Source organism: Cryptomeria japonica, chromosome 5 (assembly GCF_030272615.1).
Source record: "Cryptomeria japonica chromosome 5, Sugi_1.0, whole genome shotgun sequence".
NCBI classification, from domain to species: Eukaryota; Viridiplantae; Streptophyta; class Pinopsida; order Cupressales; family Cupressaceae; genus Cryptomeria; species Cryptomeria japonica.
Window position 1 is genome coordinate 28,531,179 of NC_081409.1, and position 20,044 is coordinate 28,551,222.

Consider the following 20,044-nt stretch of genomic DNA (forward strand, 5'->3'; position numbering starts at 1 on the left):
AAAAACGGTTCCAGACATAGAAGTGTACGAGAGAAAAAAGCAAAGAATGGCATTCCAACTTCAGAGCCACCAGCAATGGTGAATAGCCTATAGGACCTTGCCAGTAGTTGAATCTAGAGGAATTGTTTATAGAAGCTCATGCATATTAAGGTTAAATCAACTACCCAAATCATATAATCAAACTTAAGAAAATCAAGAACCCAACAAACATATGATTCAAGTCTTGGTGCAGATGATAAATTACAAATAGATTTTGTTACATCAAGAATTGCTCATTCATCATAATATGCATTGTTAATAAAAAGCTTCTTTTAAGACTCTGAAATTTTAATTAACTATTGAGAACTCAACTTCTTAGTCAAACTACCAACCATTAATGTTTTCCCTGAGCTTATGTTATGATTCAAAACAGTTGCTTCTCATTCATCAACCGAAAGAAAATAAAGGATCTCTTTGATTGGCATGATGCCTGATCAGATGATTTATCTTGGTGTATAAGTTCTTGATTTACATTGCAAGGCTTTTCATTTCTGAGTAAATTGAGGAATCTATTTAAAATAACTGGACTGAACTTGCCTGTCAGGCTCTTACTGAAAATAAATTATGCAACCATTTCTATTTCTTTGTAGTCTGGAATCACAACATCCAGTCTCATCATGGGTTTGTATTCTTCAGGTATAGCAGCCCCTGCCTGCACGCAAAGCTCCACAATAGCAGGTGCCTGACCATAGAATCTCCTCAGCTCGTTCCTAAAAGGAGGTCCATGTGGATCAGGAACATGCCAGACATATTTTGGAGGTATCAGGTCCTCAATAGTTGCTGTTTGCCAGCCATGCATTCCATCACGCTGCTGATGCTTATATTCCCCGCAAAGCCGAGCTCTATGCCCGAAGGGACCAACATGCACTTCTGGACAATAACCACATACCTTAACAGGATATTTTTTCATCAGTTTATTAGCTCCCTGTCTCATGGTAAACCATGCTTGAAGGGTTTCTTCTGCTAAATTCTTAATTTCCTCTGAAGATGAGTATGCTGTGCTTGTTTGTTGGGTTGGCTCATATAGATCTAATATATCTGTTGATTCTGTTTTCTGCATATTATTGGCCGCTTCATCTTCATTAGGATCAACCATTTCCTTATGAAAATAATATATAGGTTCCACCCTCCTCCTAGTTGGATACTGAGGTAGATCTGAACCTGCTTGGATGCAAAGCTCCACAACTGATGGTATCCTCTGTATTGAAAACCTTTCTTCATGGGTCACACGTCTTCCAAGACGATCAAATAGATGAAATGATTCAAGAGGGACAAGAATGTCCTCAATGTAAGAATTTCCCCATTCATGAAGGGAGTTCCGAGCCCCAAAATTGAAACCGTGACAAGTTTTGAAAGGATGACCAACAGGACCAACGTGCACTTCTGAGCAGTGTCTGCATTACAAGTACAAACTTACTGCAGACAAACAAAATTATAGAAAATAAAGAAAAGTAGTATTACTGATTTTAAAAGATTAGCTGAATGTCAATGCAAGATATTTAACTTGAACCCAATGTTAGGACATTTTACCTGCAAGAACGGACATGTACCACTTTGAGCAATTCTGAAATACCATTTATTAATCTCATTCTTGCTTCAAAAACTTGATGTGCAACTGGGATAAGCCCTTGCACTAATAAACCATTTCTTGGAGGCCCAAGAGGTCTCTTTGGCTTTCCCTTATTATTCTTTTGTCTTTCCCTTGCAGCACGCCTCAGTTCTTTCACAGGAACAGGAAATGGTTTCTTTTTAGTTACTGGCAGGGAATATGGAAGGTCCACATTTTGAGGATACTCCCCTGTGATCACTAATTGTTTATAGAACTGGTGAACTTTTGAATCCAATGACCCAAAGAGTACAAGTCTTAATGTAATGTTTTGGGAATTGCTTGATATGCCCCACTTCTGTAAAAGAAGAAAGCATGAAACTAAGTATACAACAGCGATGCTCAAATGAAAACTACAAAGAGAAAAAATGAAGAAAACACACCACCTAAAGGCATTACAATATTTTTGTTAAGTATTTTGTAACCAATTTAAATCTCTTGCTTCAAATGAAATTTAAAAGATAAAACCTAGTAATGGAAAGATAACATGCAGAATAAACTTAAAGGCCGTGTGAATAAGTATAAAGTTAATAGTAATTAATCTTATTCCCGTCCTGCTTGAATCAACTAGACCTTTTAGGCCTGTATTCTGGGCATATTACGGAAAGGACACCCAGAGAATTTTCAAGTCTCCTAGGCATTCTTGCCAGTGAACTGCCCTCATAAAACCCAGGAATTCTTCCCCACTGTCAATAGTTAGGTTTTCACCTATCACTTCCCCTTCAAGAAAGTGTAGTAGAGTGATACGTATATTGGATAATGCACTTTAATCAAGTGGGGGTGTTATGTTAATATGTTTTCTTTGTCTTTCACCTCAGCTTCCATATGTCTCTATTCCTCGTTTGAACTCACGAAGAGAATGAATAGGAACAATACAAGGGTAATGACACGCCATTACAGGCCTGGCTGTATAAAACAAGGCTGTATAAAACAAATGGCACGGTTTGGCTTGATGTAGGTGAGAAACAGTTATAAAATTGTTTGATCTACATGTTAGCAGAGATGAGGTGCTGGAGATGGCATGTACAATACTGATAATGGATCATATAGAAGATGGCAGTGATGATCTTGTAGATGATGCCTTCATGTGGATCTGCCATAAAACTTTCCCTTGGAAGAGTGTTATCAGTCATAACATTAATTGTTGGAAATGTTTAGAAAAGCCAATATTAATTGTTGGAAATGTTTAGAAAAGCCAAACTATCCAGGGGATTTCCAAGACCAGTGCAAACTCAACGATGCAAGGATATTACATGGAAATCACTATGCAAATTTCAAATTAAATTGTAATGATGATTCAAGGAGAAATTATCCAGTTTATATGCACTCCTTTTGCATCTTCAGACTTTGATCAGGTACCTAGTCAGAGCATGTTGACAGAACAAGCAGCAGGAGCTAATGAACATGCAGAGGCAATGAAAAACAACCAGCAAATGGAGGACATAAGATAAATAGTAGGATAGAGATTGTTAAAAAAAGATTTTGACATTAGCTATAGGAAAATGAAATACAAGTGATACAAGAAAGCCATGGCGGCAGATGCAAGAAAACTTGCAAAAGACAAGTGAGCGGAATTAATAAAACAAGTGATGATTAAAGTGGTTTTTCCCACTTTAATCAGCAGAATAGGAAAAGTGAATTAACATTTGAAATGTCTCTGAGGAGAAATGAGTTGCACTTGGATTTGGAGAATGTTGCACCCCTACAAACCTGTTAATGTCGGGGTCCTCCTTACATGTTTCATTGTGTTCTTCTGTAAAATTGTTGTGTACTAAAGCTCAGTGTCATGATTATCAGTTTGTTGCTTGTCCTATTTTGAGCCAAGTTTGTTGTTTCTAATGGTTGTGTGGACAATTTTCCATGGTCATGTGTGAAAGAGAAGACTAGGGGAGTCATGGTTCAAGGCCTAATGCTTGTCTAACTGTATATCAGTCCAAGAGAGACCATGATTCAACAGATATCTTTGTCTGAGACAGAAATTGTTCCAAGTCAATGTAACATGACTAAGTACTGTTCATGCGACATGAGCACTAGAGAAGCATGCTTCCAAAGGGCTTTTCACAGCAATGAGACATGAAGAGTGCACCTGAGATGGCAGAGATCAGGCTAAGGCATGCCTACCGGGAAAGAACAGAGAAATTGAAAGTTTTGGCTAGGAATCAAAAGAGTGAAGGACTCATGAAAAGAATGCCTAGATGTTTCATGCTAAGTGATCAAATGGTGGAGGGTCTATAAATGCATGCTTCTCAATTAGCTGCCATGCTTTAAGCAGCTAAGACAAGTTGGGCATGTGCTTGACATGTACAAACCTAAGTTTTGTATTGGTGTAATGAATCATACCACATGCTTCATCAATTTTTGCCAATTTTATGTGGTAAAAACTGATGAACACTAAGAGGGGGGGGTGAATTAGTATGCCAAAAATCTTTGCACTTAAACACTTTGCAAGACTAACAGTAAACCGGTAAAGCAGTTTAGCAGACAAACCGGTTAGCACACATGCAAACCAAATAGCAAATAATGCATTCACCCATAGAAGCACAAACACCATAACACAAGAGATTTTGACATGGAAACCCAAATGGGAAAAACCACGGTGAGATGGAACTCACAAGTAACTATTTGTAGAATAGGAACCAGACCGGTTAAGGTCATACAATGTTCTTTACCAGAACAGATCCTGTTAGGAATCTCAATCTCTGTTAGGAGATAAGTCCGATTAAAGACTACCTTGCTAGAGGATTTTAGATCCACAGATGTGAACCACCTTGTTAGAGGATTTACAAAAGGCTTTTGGGCCTACCCGGTTAAGGGCTACAGACTTGTCGAAGATGTGAGTAATCAACAAGTGAGTGATCTAGCAAATAGCACAGATTGCTTGGTTAGATCCTTGATAGCTCGTTCCTAATGCATTCCAGCATTACTTCAGTCTTCTACACATTCATACTCTCTAACTCCTCAACCACCTTAAACCCTAGCAACAACATCAACAGCAACAACAACCTAAAACCCTAGACATGATGTCCTTATAAAGGAATCTGATTTCATGTCGGTCCAATAGAATTACATTACAGTTTCCTAGGTTCAATGCATCTAGACATATTCTGTAACACGACACAAAAAGCACTGTTAAAGTGTCGACACCGTCAAATAATCAGTGGATGGTAGCTCATCACAAAATGCCGGTTGGTAACTCATCACAAAGTATTACCGGTTCATACAAAATACCGGTTCAAGCAAAATGCTGGTTGCCGGTTTGACAAAATGAAGACTGGGAAATATGTGTTCTGTCGCTTTGATCCTTCGTACCGCTTGAGATCCTCGAACTGCCTGGGGTTAACATACCGCTTCAGATCGGTAATCACTTTCTGCAAAACACCAATAGTCTAAAGACTATAATGCATCATACTGGTTGAGCTTTAATTAATACATACAAAAATGATCTCAATGCAAGTGTGTGTCCATCAATGACAATCACAACATAATCATCAAAAATGCCAACAAAAACCTTTCAAATATGTGCTTAAAACTCAGCAGATTTGTGCTCAGTTTCAAAACACTAAGACAATCAGAGAGTGTGCTTGTAGATGTTATGCTTAAGTGGCAGTGATTGGAGGAAAGCATGCCTGCGAAGATCACGTCAAGTTGAAATTGGCTGCAACACTCAAGGAGTGCACCAACCAGGGAAATAGTCAAGTTAATGTGGCAGCAGTCTTCATAAAGTGCACCTAACAGGGTTGGAGTGCTCAAGGACATATGAGAATTGCATTGAAGGGTTCATCAGGCATCAGGGTTTGCTGTGTATGCAAGGTTTATCTGTTGAATGGGACATGTTACATTTCTTACCGTTGCCTTTAACCAGTTTGTAATAATTTACGAGAGGTTTTTATAAGATTTGCACGGTCTTCTAAGCACCATGATTGTTTAAGACAGCTTTTTGCCAATTTCAGATCGTAATTCCAAAAGTCCAGGGTTTTCCAAAAGAATTCTCAATGAAAATTTTCAGATTTTGTGAAACTCAGCTATGGTTTTGCCGATCTTACAAACTGCATTCCACAATTTTTCTTGCTGGCTAGTGTTTGAAGGTATTTTATGTTGATTCATTGATAAAATCTAGGGTTTTCAATGGCATACTTTGACCATACAACAACAGTGTTTGACAGTCATTCAAACCACATATGTAGGACTTGCAGAGTACTCAACGAGTTTTTAAAAACGCACAAGTTTTTTTGCTCTACGAGTTTTTTAGCTAAAAACTTGCAGAGAAAACTCGCCGAGTTTTTGGCGAAAAACCGGCGAGTCTCTAGTAAAATCTCGTCTGCATAAAAAAAAGGGCCCAGATGCATCAAAAAGTTATCTATTTTTTTCTTCTTCAAGTCAGTCTCATCATCTACATGAAATACAACATTTAAGTATAAGTCACATTTCAATATGTTTTTTTCCTTTCTTATACTTTAAGTTATATTTCATGTATATATTGGGAGGATGATTGAGAGTGGTTTAAGATCTCTAGGAGTTATAATGCAAATTCTAGGTTTTCAAAAATCTTATAAATTTTTAGATTTAGTCAAATTTTAGTATGTTTTTTTTTCCTTTCTTATACTTCAAGTTATATTTCATGCATATATTGGGAGGATGATTGAGAGTGGTTTCAGATCTCTAGGAGTTATAATGCAAATTCTAGGTTTACAAAAATCTTATAAATTTTCAGATTTAGTCAAATTTCACTCAATTTATCTGCCTTGAATTATAAAGCTATCTCCCTCCCTATCACTCTTCCTCTATCCCCTCTCTCTATTGCTCTGTATCTCACTCTCTCCTCTCTCCCCCAAGATCTGGACCTATCCCTCTACCTCTCTCTCTCTCTCACCGTCAGAACCCCACAAGGGGTGCTACTCTCAACCTTGTTTTGGCAAGGTGGAGGAGCTACAGAGAACTCCTAGGACTAGACCCTCTAGCTCTACCTCTCCCCTAGTTTTCACTAGAGCTGGGAAGAGGAAGATGTAAAACTTTTGATGTAGTATTTACATTAAGTTTTACAAAAACAATTTGCTATTTTCATTTTGTTTCAGACTATCAGTCATCAACATTCCTCTAATATCCCCTTTGGGGCTTTGAGACAATTATGCTTATGGACTCAACTGAAATTGTATAATGTCTCTAGACAAGGTTCAATTAGTAGACCTTAGATGAATGTTAGATGTTCTTCTTGACAATATGTAATATCCCTTATCTGGTTATTTCATGTTTTGTCCTCAGTCCAATTCATTAAATAGAGATATTTACAACTTATATAAAGAAACAACCCAACTTGGATTGATGGTCACATTTAAGTTTATTAAAAGAAGATAGAATGTAATTGTCTATCACAATAGGTAACTACACATCAAATGTAAAATTCTGATTTAGTGAAGTCCGATATAACTATTGACAAATATGCTTAGTTGCTGTTCCTGAATAAAGGCTTTAATATTGTGTGCTTGCATGTAAGAGGCTATGCCTTGGTCTGTTCGTTGTATCTGATCTTAGTCTTTATGTCTCTGCGATAATAGTGGACGCTGTTTCTGCTTGTCAAATCCTTCTTTTCATGCGTCTATGCCCTTGCAAAATGGTGGATATATCACCTTCACTGGGCTGTCTTAACACTCTGCCTTTGAAAGAACTTGTGACTACCCTTAAATACTCCACAATAGGGCATGATGTGAGAAGTAGTGTCTCAACTATCACAACCTTTGCAACCATTGCTTGATTTGTGCCTCTTCCTCTAACTTAATTTGTCATTAGTTAGTTAACTTAATGCAAATCGAGGTTATCCTTCTTGAGAGCGATAGTAAAGAAGACAATCTCTATCTGGGGGTTGATCTGAAATTACTCCCTTGAAAGCAATTGTTTAAAATACTATGGGCAGCCATAAGGAGTGATTTATACCTTGGTCTGATCCGTTTCTTCCTTCCCTTTGCATCGATCTTAAATTGTTAACTAATTAAAATAGAAACGTCCCTGGGCCTGCCACACTTGGACCATACAATACTCTTTTTACTTGTTTTGTGTTGGAACTTGGACGGGGATGTTGGCATTTGCAATTTGTTGGCATTTTGCATAAGAGATTGCATTAATGATATGTTGTCATTGATGTCAATTGAACCGGTAATGGTATTCATGTTATTGCTGATATTGTTGTTTTTGATATTGGCTAGTAACCGGTAAGAAGATGTAGTAAACCGGTATGTTAAGTTTGTGAGTTGAACCGGTAAACCGGTGTAAAGGCTTAAACCTTTCTATGCATTGTACCCGGTAAACCCTATCAGTTGTTAAACCCTAACCGATCAAGTTTGTTGGTTTATTATCTGATGAGCGGTAATGATGGAGACACGTGTGATCATTGTATGAGGATAAGTTCAAACTGTTTTGGCGCGTTTGTTTTCTAGGGAAGGAACAAAGTGGATTGCATCTAATGCACAACGCGTGATGAGTTACAAAGTCCAATGAAGCGGTGATCATGGAGCGGTTGGAATTTTCTTGAAGAATGTGAAGAGATTGTCATGATTTCTAATGGTCAAGATTGTACCGACTTGTTTGTAATCTCGATGATGAGAATTAGGTTTTTGTTGTGTTACCGACCTAATTGATTTGTATTTAAAGTCGATGAAGTTGTTTGTAAAAGTTGTTGGCAAGATTGGCAGAAACGTGTTGAGTGTGTAGTTGCCTAACCAGTGAATGGATCTGCACTTTGAGTGAAGGCAGATTGAAGCTTAAAAGGTCCGATCAAGCAAATGTAGTGCTACTTAGACAGATCAAGAAAACTTGTTGTTTTCTAACAATTACAGCAGAAGTTAAATCCCTTAACCGGGTAAGCTCTAACAAGCTTGGTTACTCATTAAATCCTCTAACAAGGGGGTCCATTAGCTTGGATTCTTAAATCCTCCAGCGAGGTTACTCCTAACAGGGTATTGTGCTTTTCATCAAGGCATATTTGTAAAATCCTCTAACCGGATGATTCCTAACCGGAATTAGTTCCTAACAGAACTTATTGTAAAGCTTTAACAGGATTGGGTTCTAACAGGGTGAACTTCAGAAGAGTTCAGATAGCTATCCTTGTGAGTCTCATCTCACCGTGGTTTTTACCTATTTGGGTTTTCCACGTATAAACATTTGTGTCAAGTGGTGAATGTTTTTGAGGTTATAATCTTATTTGTTGATTTGATTAATTTCTGACAAGGCATGGTAACTGGAAGTATTGAGAGATGAATATGTTGAGTTATGATTAAGCATTGTTGATGTTTAAAAGATTGAAGTTGTTTACTGTTAAGTTGTCATAACAGTTAAACCGGTTAATGTCAAGTATTCTTATGAATATTGATCTTGACTGGGATATGTTTACTTTGTGTGGTTAAATTTGAGTTTGGGAACTTTGTATCAGTTTTTCAATATACTGATTCACCCCCCCACCCCTCTCAGTATTCTACCGGATACTTATTCTTTCATCATACCATCAATTGGTATCAAAGCATCTCAGGTTCTTTTAATCTAAAAGCCTAACAGCTTGAGGAAAATATCTTGTAGATCATGATGAAGAAAGAAAGTCCTAAGTTCAACAAAGATAACTATAGAATATGGAGTGACAGAATGAAGATTTACATTAAGAGTCTTGGTAGTCAGTATTGGAATCATATAGAAACCAAGTATATTACACCGACAAGAACCCTAACTGACGATCAGAAGAAAGAACATCAAGAAAATTGTTTACCTCACTGGGTAAACAGGAAGAATACAAAAACTGAACAGTAATGCACAATGCAAATACAAGAGAAGTACCAGAATAAGCTTGCCATTAATGTCAAAGGATGTTCATATTATAATCTGTCGTCAATATTACATGTCCTCCAACACCCGGAGGTGGTACAATATATGACAGCCGAAGGGGTGCGACACAACCGTCGCAACTCCAACTACCTACCCGTCGGCTAACTAACTGACCGCCGTAACTCATTATTACCGACGACAACATAAACATAATATACCAACATAACATAATGATTATTCCCGTCAACATCATCCCCCCCAAGAAAAGAAGTCGACTCCGACGACTTAATACAAAATAGAGATGAACGGCAGGAACTACTGACGCCAGTCGGGCCCGGATCTTATACACTTGCTACGTCCTCGCCTGAAAACCCTTTTCTGCTACCATCTGATGCTCAAGTGCGGATTTCACCTATATTGCTTCCTTTGCCATCACAGTTCTCCTGGGCCTAACCCAAACTTGTCTGCAAAACACGTTTTTCAATCTCAGCTTCCACCAACTGCTACTCAAATGATTCTATCTCCCTAGCCAATTTGTCCTCGATAGCCACTCGTGCTGCTCTCTCGGCATCCAACTCCTGGGTACGCTGAACTAAGTCTCACGCGACTATTGCCTCCAACCTGGTGGTCAGCTCCTCCCGAGCCCTCTGTGCATCCACCACGGCAACCTCACGTCCCGCCGAGACATAGTCCGAGTTCCTCAAAGCGTACCAGTCATGCCTGGAGGTGGCCACAATCCGCTGGCACAGATACTAGGAGACACCTGAAATCCTCCATCACACTCCCTAAAGGCTAAAAACTGAACTGAATAACTCCCTGGTGTCATACAACTGAGCGGACCTGCAATGCCTTCCCTCAAACTCTGTTTGTTCGCAACCTCCAAATCCATCTCCCTCTACGGCTTATTTCTTCCCCGCCAATGGTTAGCTACAGGCTTCTTTCTCACAAGACGGACAACCACAACACTTCCCGTGGTCTTCTGTAGCTCAAAATAAACTGGGGGTCTGGGGGCAGCGCCCCCGCGGGGTCGAGGGGCAGCGCCCCCGCGGGGTCGAGGGGCAGCGCCCCTCGCGGGGTCCTGGGGCAGCGCATCATTCCTGTGATATTTTATGATGTCAAAACCCTTCTTCTACACTCCAATATTTTCAGTGTCCAGGCTCCAAATGTCAGCAAAACATTTTAAATTTGGTCGTCGTCGTTTTTTTTTTTTTTTTTAAGGGCACTGTAATGTCCCCGATGGCTACCCGGCCATACAACCTCCCTATACGATCAACAACAGCATTGGCACCTCCGATCGTGCGGCTGCTTGGTCTACCTGTGGCGGTCGGCCCGTGCTTTACCCTTCGCATCACGTGGTGGCGTGCTGGTGCGGTGTTCGGCGTCTTCTTCCCTTTACCCCTTGCTGTGCGGTGATGGCGGTGTGCGGGGTTGTTTTGTTCTTCGTCGCGGTGGTGTTGTGCGGCGTCTTTGATGTTTGGCGGCGTTTTATTCTTCCGCGGGCTGCTTGGTGACCGCCTTCGGTGGCTCCCACCGCACAGTGTGACCACCGCACAATGGTGCCACCGCACGGTGGTGCCACCGTCGGTGCTTCCACCGTCGGTGATGCCACCGCACGGTGGTGTCACCTTTGGTCCCACCGTACGGTGGCCATTTTCCCCTTCTTTTTCTTCTTTTTTTTTTTTTTTTTTGAAGTTGTCTAGAGAGTCTTCAGCTCGGGTCCCCTGTCTCTGGGATCGCCCTTCATCCTTCTCGGTTTTTCTCGCCCAAAAGTCTCCTGCTTTTGTCCCATGCCTCTCGAGTTGCTTGCCCGGCCTCTTAGGTCCCCTTCCATCCTCTCGGGTGTCCTTCCGGCCTCTCGGGTCCCCTGCGCGCTTCGCGTGGTAGGGTTTCAATTTGGGCCCGTTGGTGGCAAGTCTATTTTCAATGGCCATCAGAAGACCTGGAACCACAAATTCTATAGGGACCACGACCTCCTTCCCGTACATAAAAAGAAGAAGGATAATAAAGATTTTGAAGACTGCGGTCTTCCATACAGGGTTCCAATCGTTGCCGACACTCTTCGGATTATTTATGCCGCTAGGGTTTGGGGCGTCTCCCTTCCAATATTCTCTGTATTCCGGCAGGTGCACCTCTGTTGGTTGCTCTGGTTCCTCTACTTCGAGCCTGTAGCTTTGGAACATTTCGTAATCCTCCATTTGCCAGTGGAAGAGCCCGTTAGTCAAGCATACCTCATCTTCAGAACATCCCTCCAATTCTAGCACCCCTTCACTGTTCGGCTCCATCGCGTTCTTGCCCTTACTTTCATCGGGACCCCCTTCCCCTTTATTAGAGTCCTTCGAGTCGGAAGAGGCGAGCTCTTCGCCGACATTTTGGGTGTGTAGGTGTTGACGTGTATTTTGTACACGATCATACACAGAATAAAATACCCAAAGGCATCTTATCCTCTCTTGAATAAAGTCTCTAACTGCTGAAGATTCGCATGAAGGATCAGTTAGGATAACTCCAATGTTCTGGTTAGTAGGGTCTCTACGTGTGGACAAGCACCAGTGGTATGATGTGATTTGCTGTATCCTCGAGGGGTCTTACGCTTCCGAAAGCCTGAAATTTTACTAAACTAAGAAGCTTTTCAAAAAAATAACAAAAGGATAGGGTTTTGAAAGAAGTTTAATCTAGTCTAACCCTAAGAATGACTTTGTGTGAACAAGACTTGGTAAGATTCAACCAACTTCAATTTTGCCATAAGATAACAACTTAATTGAAATTGATGCGATCTTCTAAGGTAACAAATGATTTTCAACGCATCAAAGATCAAAGACACTACCACGAAGGTACATATCCAAGATACAATGATGATTGAAGGTTAAGTGATTCAGGTATTCTCCAGTCGACCACGCAAGGCGTTCCTACAATCAGCAAGAAGCTAGTGGTATGGAAAGCGAATCCTACCAAAGATCAAGTCTCACACTATGTCCTTCAAATTAACACACTACTTTGATTGAGCATGATTCAAGTAAATTGAACAACCATGAAGATAACCAAGAAAGTTGCAACAAAACACCATAACTTCAATATTTCATTGATTTCAAAGTCATCATGTACAACAATTGCTTGAATTCCTTTCCTCAAACTCAATCTTGCTACAAAAGTGAAAATTGCTTCTAATCTCTCTAATACATCAAACTTTCTCTCTTCTCTATTACATTACTATTCTATTATCAATGAAATGAAAAATGAGGGTATAAATAGCATCCTCAATTACAATGAAAGGTCCAGATTGAAAGTAGATCAACGGTCAAGATCATGACAAATGGCCTCCTTTTTACTGAACAATATTAAATGCATAGCCAAATATTAAATTTGGCACAAAAACCTAGGAGACATAAACCGATGACAATTAAGATGCCATGTCATCTATAACAACCTATCATCTAGAATCTTATTCCCTTTCCAATTCTCTTTTTTAGCATATGCAATGAATCTTGATACGATTCCTTCGATCTCTGCAATTGGAATCTCGGGAAGATTCTTCATACTTTCTTCCAAGTGGATGACCTGATCGAATGCATCTAGAAGAGTTGCGTCCCATGAAGATTCAAGTTCCTTTGTCCTTTCAATCAGGAGCATGGTGGCAAACATCTGATCATATTGCTCGTCTGTGATATTAGTGTCCTTGCAAAAGATGACCTTGATTCTATCCTCTAATTCCTGCATATCCACATCTGTCTCAACTTCGATCCTCCTGCCAAGAATGGTACGTAGTACCTCAAATACTCTGTCCTGGATCGGGTTGATCACCTCCTCAACATGACTGCATCTAGTACTGATGTCCTCGAAGAGAACTTCCTTCATCTGGAGTAAGGTGGACCACTGAAGCAAACTGTGAGATCCTCCATCCATGATCTTTTCTTGCGCTAAGACCTTCCTTGATGTGTGTCTAATTACTTTCAAGACAGGAATGATAACATCTTTGGTCTGAGCAAATGCGGCTACTGTTATCATCAAATTGTGGATTATCTCAAGAACCTGGATAGCTTGATGAATAGTCTTCATCATCCTTGTTACAAATTCTACGGCAACTGTATGAGATTTATCCATCCAAGTACTCGTACGCTGGACCATATTCCTGAATCTTTCTGCCTCATTAATTGATTGAAGTGGAAGTGCCTGCACTGGTGATCTAGCTGGATCCTGACATCCCAAAGGCTCATTGAGATGACTGAAATATGTCCTCCATGCACCGACCTCTCTCTCAAACTTTCTATTCTTATCCATTTCTTCTCTAAGCTTGTCTTTCAATGCCTCAAATGAATCTGTGGCATCATCTAGTGTCTGCTCAGCTGTGGATGGACCTAGCTCAAATGTCTCTACATCATATTCCTCTGCTAAGATCTCACCTTCATACTTGTCTACTGCCGGTGTAGCTATCTGTAATTTTCTGGATCCAGTCTCATCTCTAATCATCTTGGACATCTTGGTAGCCTTTCTCTTTTCTGTCACTTCCTAGGAATGTCCAACAAGGCTCTCTAAATCAATCACATTGTCCTCGTCCTCTATCACAATCACCTTCGTTAATCTTTCCTTCAACCAATCTGGGATGGCCGATCTTGTCTCTTGAACCTGAATTTCCTTATGCACTACTTCTTCTTCTCTGGGAGGAGATGTTACTTCGTTATCTTCTTTATCTTCATCTAGCTCATAATCTTGGAGAGATCCACCTGGTGACCTTTGCGGTGCCTGTCCTTCTTCCTGCCTATCGTTCTGTACCATCGACTCCATGGATTCTTCCACCTGAAATGTTCTCTTCTCTGGTCTAGAAGAAGTACCGGATGAACGATCTCGGTTGGCCTCTTGCTTCTTCTTGGAAGATTCCCTCTTTCCAGGTCTCTCTTTCCTCTTCGAACCTCTTGGATGGAGATCCCCTTCACTTGCACTTCGAAGGTTACCTTCACCTGAATTTCTAAGATTAGGATTGCCTTCGCTTACACTAGCTCCACCTTCGGCTGGTTTCTCTTCCAAAGTGAAAGTCATAGTTATGCCTTGCTCTCTCAACTTCTGATGCTGTACGTCAACCCATCTGCGAGTACAAGACAAGACTGGAGCCATCAAAGCATCCAAATCCACAACCTCGGGCTCATTCCAAACTAACCTTACTGACTTACTCTCTCGATCATAGGATGACTGGATATGTCTGCCACTGTCCTGAGCTTGGTCGGCTACTCTGTAAATCTTGCATTTCTTGATGAAATCCAAAGGCAATCTAGAATGCATTTTTCGTTTCACTTCAAGATCATCTAAGAGATTCATCATAAAATCTTCTATCTGAAACTCATGCTTAAACTTTCTACCGACTGTCTCCTCTAAATGTCCATGTGGATCAAAGCTTTCCCTCAAAGCAAAGGATGAAAAAGAATACAAGGCTAACTCCTTCTCTGCGTCATCCATAGCTAAAGCATTAGGACATACCTCAACTGAATTGCCCAATATAATAGGTACCGGAACTCCATTTCCATGTCTGTGTCTGAATGCCTTTGCATAAGCTGCCAACTGTCTCGTTACCTCAAGTAACACAATTCTGTCTGTCGGATATCTTGGCAACATGTATGGAGGTAAAGGACATCCATGTACTCTGATATAAGTAAACTTCGGAAATTGAATAAACCAAGCACCATACCTCTTTATTAATTTCTGTGCATCCTGAGATAATCTGTTGTGAATCCCACCTTGCAACATCCTTGTGATGTTCATAGTGAAGGTATCATTAACTAACTTGTAGTTGCTTCCTGGCGGATGATGCAAGTGGACATAAGAATCACAAACTCTGACCTCGCCGGGTCCTCTTCCAATCACTCCTCTGTGAGGTAGTCCTGCGTACTCAAAACTCCTGATCAATGCATAGATGACGTATGAACTCATGTGGAAGGACTTGGTAGCCTTGAGTCTCCTCAACTGTACGTCCAAGCAACGGCTAATCATTCTAGCCCAATGAATTGTTCCTTTACCCTGGACTATCACCTGGATGAAGTAGAACATCCACTTTTCAAAGTAAAAAGCTTGAGGTGCACCTGTGACTCGGTTGAGCATTGTAATCAAATCTTTGTACTCCTCCTGGAAATCAATCCTGTGTGGTGTGTTCGGTACCTTGCTCAGGCGAGGACGACTCTTGAGTAACCAGTTCTTGTTAATGATGCTTAGGCACGCATCTGGATCATCTTCATACATTGACCTGGCTCCTTCTATGCTCTTGTATATCATGTCTCTGTGCTCTGGAAGATGGAAAGCTTCACTTATAGCTTCCTCTGAAAGGTACGCTAAAGTGTTTCCTTCATTGGACACGATCGTTCTGGATTGAGGATCATAATGACGAGCACACTCGATCATCAACTCATGACACTGAACTGCTGGAGGGAAGCCGGCCGCCTTAATGATGCCACTTTCAATTATCCTCCAGGCGACAGGTGATGGCTTGCCAATGTAAGGGACATCTCGAAACTTCTTCGTGCTGAAGTTGCCCAAGTTAGTATCTCCAATGTTGCTCCACTTCGACACGATCTTGGTCTCCACTTCTTCAGTCTTCTGATCTTCTTTCATGAGAGCTGGACGACTGGTAGATGCTCCCGCCTTAGGGGTCGCCATACCTACACAACATTTCACAATAAGTAACTGGATTTTGCAATGCATAACATAGATTAGAGAGTAAATTTTAGGAAACTTCATGATGAGTCTTTGAGTTATCATTTCCTAAATAACGATTGAGCTAGGGGAATTCAAAATTCAAAATTCAAAATTCAAGCTATGACGATCAACGTTCAAAATCAAAACAATAAAACCATATCGCCATACCTTTCTCGACAGCTAACACTAGAATGCAAAATGAATAAAATCGCCTAGGCAAAATTTGATATTAGGTGGCTTTAACGTGATCTCCTCTTCAAAATAGCAACTTCGCCACCTTTTAAGTCTTTGACGTGATCTTCCAATATCTTTGGCAAGTTCGCTCAAATGAAACTAAGGTTCGCACTTCCTTTCGATGATACTTGCGCCTCCCTTGCTTGAACTAAAATTCGCACCTCAAAACACCACTCGCATTTCTCCTTTGTCTTCCTCAAATCGCACTTGAAATGGTAAAATGAGAATGTGAAAATACGATCTTCATCTCCCCTTTATAAGCGCTCACCTCAATTACCATTAGGCCGACTTGGTAATTAAAAACAAATTTTAAATAAAATATAAAGGCCGACCTCCATAAACCAAGCGCTTCATTTAATTTTTTAATTGATTAATAATTAATTATTAAATGCCTTTATTATTTAAATTGTCAAATTCGATTTTTACAAAGGCAAAAATAATTAATAAATATCAAACGCAATATTTAAATGCTAATTAATTGAATCTTTTAATTTATCGAATTTTAGCATTTAAAATAGATTCAAAAATATTTGCTTAAGCGCCAAATTTTGAAGATGAACAATACGTACCTCATCGCCCTGGTCCCTGACTGAGGGACAGGAGCGATCCATTAACTTTGTCTTGATCCTTGCATTTTTGACGTTCAAAGTCTTCATCTCCACGTTGAATTTGCCATTTTCGTTGGGTTCTTCGAGCTTGATTGATTTGCTTGTATGAACGGGTGCCCTTTATGACCATTATCGCCCTGGTCCCTTGGAGAGGGACAGGAGCGATCTAGATGTTTTCACTTAGATCTTGTATCTTTAATCTCCAATTTTCATCATAAGGCGAATAATAACATTATTTCTTCATTCTATGCTTGTTCCACTTGACTTCTACAAGGCGTTTTTGATGTTTGGAAGATCATCGCCTTGGTCCCTTGGAGAGGGACAGGAGCGATCCATGTGTTTTCTTCATTTCAAGCTTAAATTGGTAACATCTTAACGTTCACCTCCTTTGTATCGCCTTCCAAATGATGTTTTTAAACCTTGTGCAACTTCGCAAAACCTTGACGTGATCTTCAACGGATAACAAGTGACTTAACAAATATCGCCCTGGTCCCTTGGAGAGGGACAGGAGCGATCCTTATGTCTTGGTCTAAATTCACCACCTTTCAATCTTTGTTCTTCGTTCATTGCCTTCCAAATAACGTCCTTGATCTTGTTCAACCTTGCTTTGACATGCATTTGAAGGAAACTGAAGGTTTTAATAAAAATCGCTTTGGTCCTTGTCCAAAGGACAGGAGCGATATAGCTTCTTTGTACAAATTGGTATTCATTTGACGTTTAAAACCCTTGTATATCATCTTGTTAAGACGCCTTAGACCTTGTGCGACCTCGCAAAACCTTGACTTGGCATGAATTTTGTATGAATTGGCAAATATAGTAAATATCGCTCTGGTCCCTTGGAGAGGGACAGGAGCGAACTTCAAGGTTTTGAGTTCGTCCTTGTCTTCTTCAACTTGTCATTACCTTCATTGGGTAAAACGTAGTCCCTTGATCCTTCTTGGTTGCTCAATACTTGATAAACTTTCAAAATCTAGGCCCTTATAGGAATTTCGCTCTGGTCCCTTCCTGAGGGACAGGAGCGAATTAGGGTATTTTAATGCAAATCCTTCAATTTGGTGATCTTCGTAACTTTGTGTTTGATTGAGATGCCTCGAAATGTCCTTGCCACCTTATATCCGGACTTGGAGTGTCTTGAACTTGGAGGAAAAGCAACATAATCATTATATCGCCCTGGTCCCTTGGAGAGGAACAGGAGCGATTTTGCTCTTGTAGGCTTTGTCTCACTTTGCTAACTTCAAAAATTATCTTCAATGGTCTCGTCATACCTCCTTTCATTCATCCATGCCTTGGAATTCATTGTAACATGGCAATAAATTTGTCTAAGACAAAAATCGCTCTGGTCCCTGACTGAGGGACAGGAGCGAACTTGGGCATTTGGGTCCTTTGTTGGTGTTTGGTAATCTTCAATTTGTCTTCAACGGGTTCAAATCACTTCCCTTCTTGCCTTCAAACCTAAGACTTGCTTGATCTTTGCCCAAAACATGCCCTATGAAGGATTTCGCTCTGGTCCCTGGGAGAGGGACGGGAGCTACAATGGTTTTCGCCCTGGTCCCTGACTGAGGGACAGGAGCGATTTTGCATATTTGGGTCATTCTCCTTCACGACGGCACTTCAAGTTATATTCATTTGATAAAACACATCTCCTTGGACCTCTTCAAATCGTCAAGTCATTGAAATCCTGCAGGGACAAAATAATATTTGATTTTGAGCTCCGGTCCTTCACTGAGGGACAGGAGCGATTTTGCTCCCTAGGGCATTTCCGTGTTCGTGAAATTCTTCAATTTATATTCAACGGAAAGATCATGCCTTTCTCTATCACTTCCAATTCGAAATCCATCTTGACCCTGCAGAGACAGTAAGATTTTTGAAAACGAGCTCCGGTCCTTCACTGAGGGACAGGAGCGATTTTGCTCCTACAGGCCAAAATATCAAGTTTTCACACATTTAATTACTTCACAAGGCAAAAACAAATCATTCCCCATGCCTAGGATCAAAAATCAAAAAACTCAAAATTTAGTCAAAATTACTCAATTGGACAAAAATTCATATTTCATCATCAACACTTAGACAAATTAAGATTCTGCACCCAAAATTCCAATTGAAAATAGACCATTTTTGGCGAATTCATTTCATTCAAAATTGCATTCTACAAAAGGAAGCCCAAAAGCTCTCAAAACTGACTGGATTCTGGCCTGAAAAGACAGTAACGGAAACCCTAAGGCTTGACCCTAAATCCAGACAACTGACAAACTACCAAAACCCTAAAAAGAGCAGAGAAAAAGAACAAGCAGAACGAGCAAAAAGAGGGGGTCCCCATGTCAAATGGGGCGATGTGTGAAATGGTCACAACAGTAGGTCAATGGTATATTTTCGCCCTCCCTTCTCCATGGAAAGTGTATTTTTCTTCCAGTTGTGGTTTACCCTTGCATTGATCAACCACACTCTCCCCAGGATGGCGTCATAGCCTTTCTTCTTCGAGGGAATAACCACGAAATCTAACAAGAATGGTTGCGTACCAATTGTCACTTGCTGGGCCATCAACAGGCCGAGTGGCTTAATGCCGTGTTGGTCCGCTCCCACCAGGTTGAATGTGGGTGGCCACAGGGTGGGCTTCCCCAGCCAAATCCATGTTTCTTCTGGTAGTACATTCACCCCAGATCCTCCGTCCACAATGGTGTCCTTCAAAATGGTCCCACGGATACGCATTTCTACCACAGTTGGGTGTCTACCACTGCTCATGGCTAGTAACATCGGGTCAGTCGAAGGGCTGACGGAAACCTCCACCTGTGGTGTACTCTTCGTAGCGGTGGCGGGAACCCCTACCTGTGGTGCACTCGACGATGCGGTGCTTTGCACATTGGTGAGGATGGCAGTCCTAAATTGTGGCATAGAGTCTAGAAGGTCTTTTACCTTTATCGGCACCTCTATCTGCAAGATTTGCTCAATGATGTTATTTTCCGCTTCCGTACGGAATGATGTACTCACCACCTCATTGTCCCGTCGTTCGGTCGTCATCTCACGTTCAATATTGGCCTTTGCCTCCCGTAATCGCTCCTTCTCCGTACGGGGGTCGGGATAAGTG

General features: G+C 40.8%; 1 protein-coding gene across 1 annotated transcript in view; it reads right to left on the reverse strand.

The window, feature by feature from the left end:
- Window positions 1-212: 212 nt before the first annotated feature.
- The window catches only part of LOC131033668 (APO protein 2, chloroplastic), a 30,954-nt gene continuing 11,122 nt past the window's right edge, over window positions 213-20,044 (reverse strand). The window contains exons 2-3 of the mRNA XM_057964934.2: window positions 1,570-1,943; window positions 213-1,433 (exon numbers count right to left, since the gene is read on the reverse strand). Coding sequence (XP_057820917.2) covers window positions 602-1,433; window positions 1,570-1,943 — 1,206 coding nt within the window. The 3' untranslated portion in view covers window positions 213-601. The remainder of the gene's footprint in view (window positions 1,434-1,569; window positions 1,944-20,044) is intronic.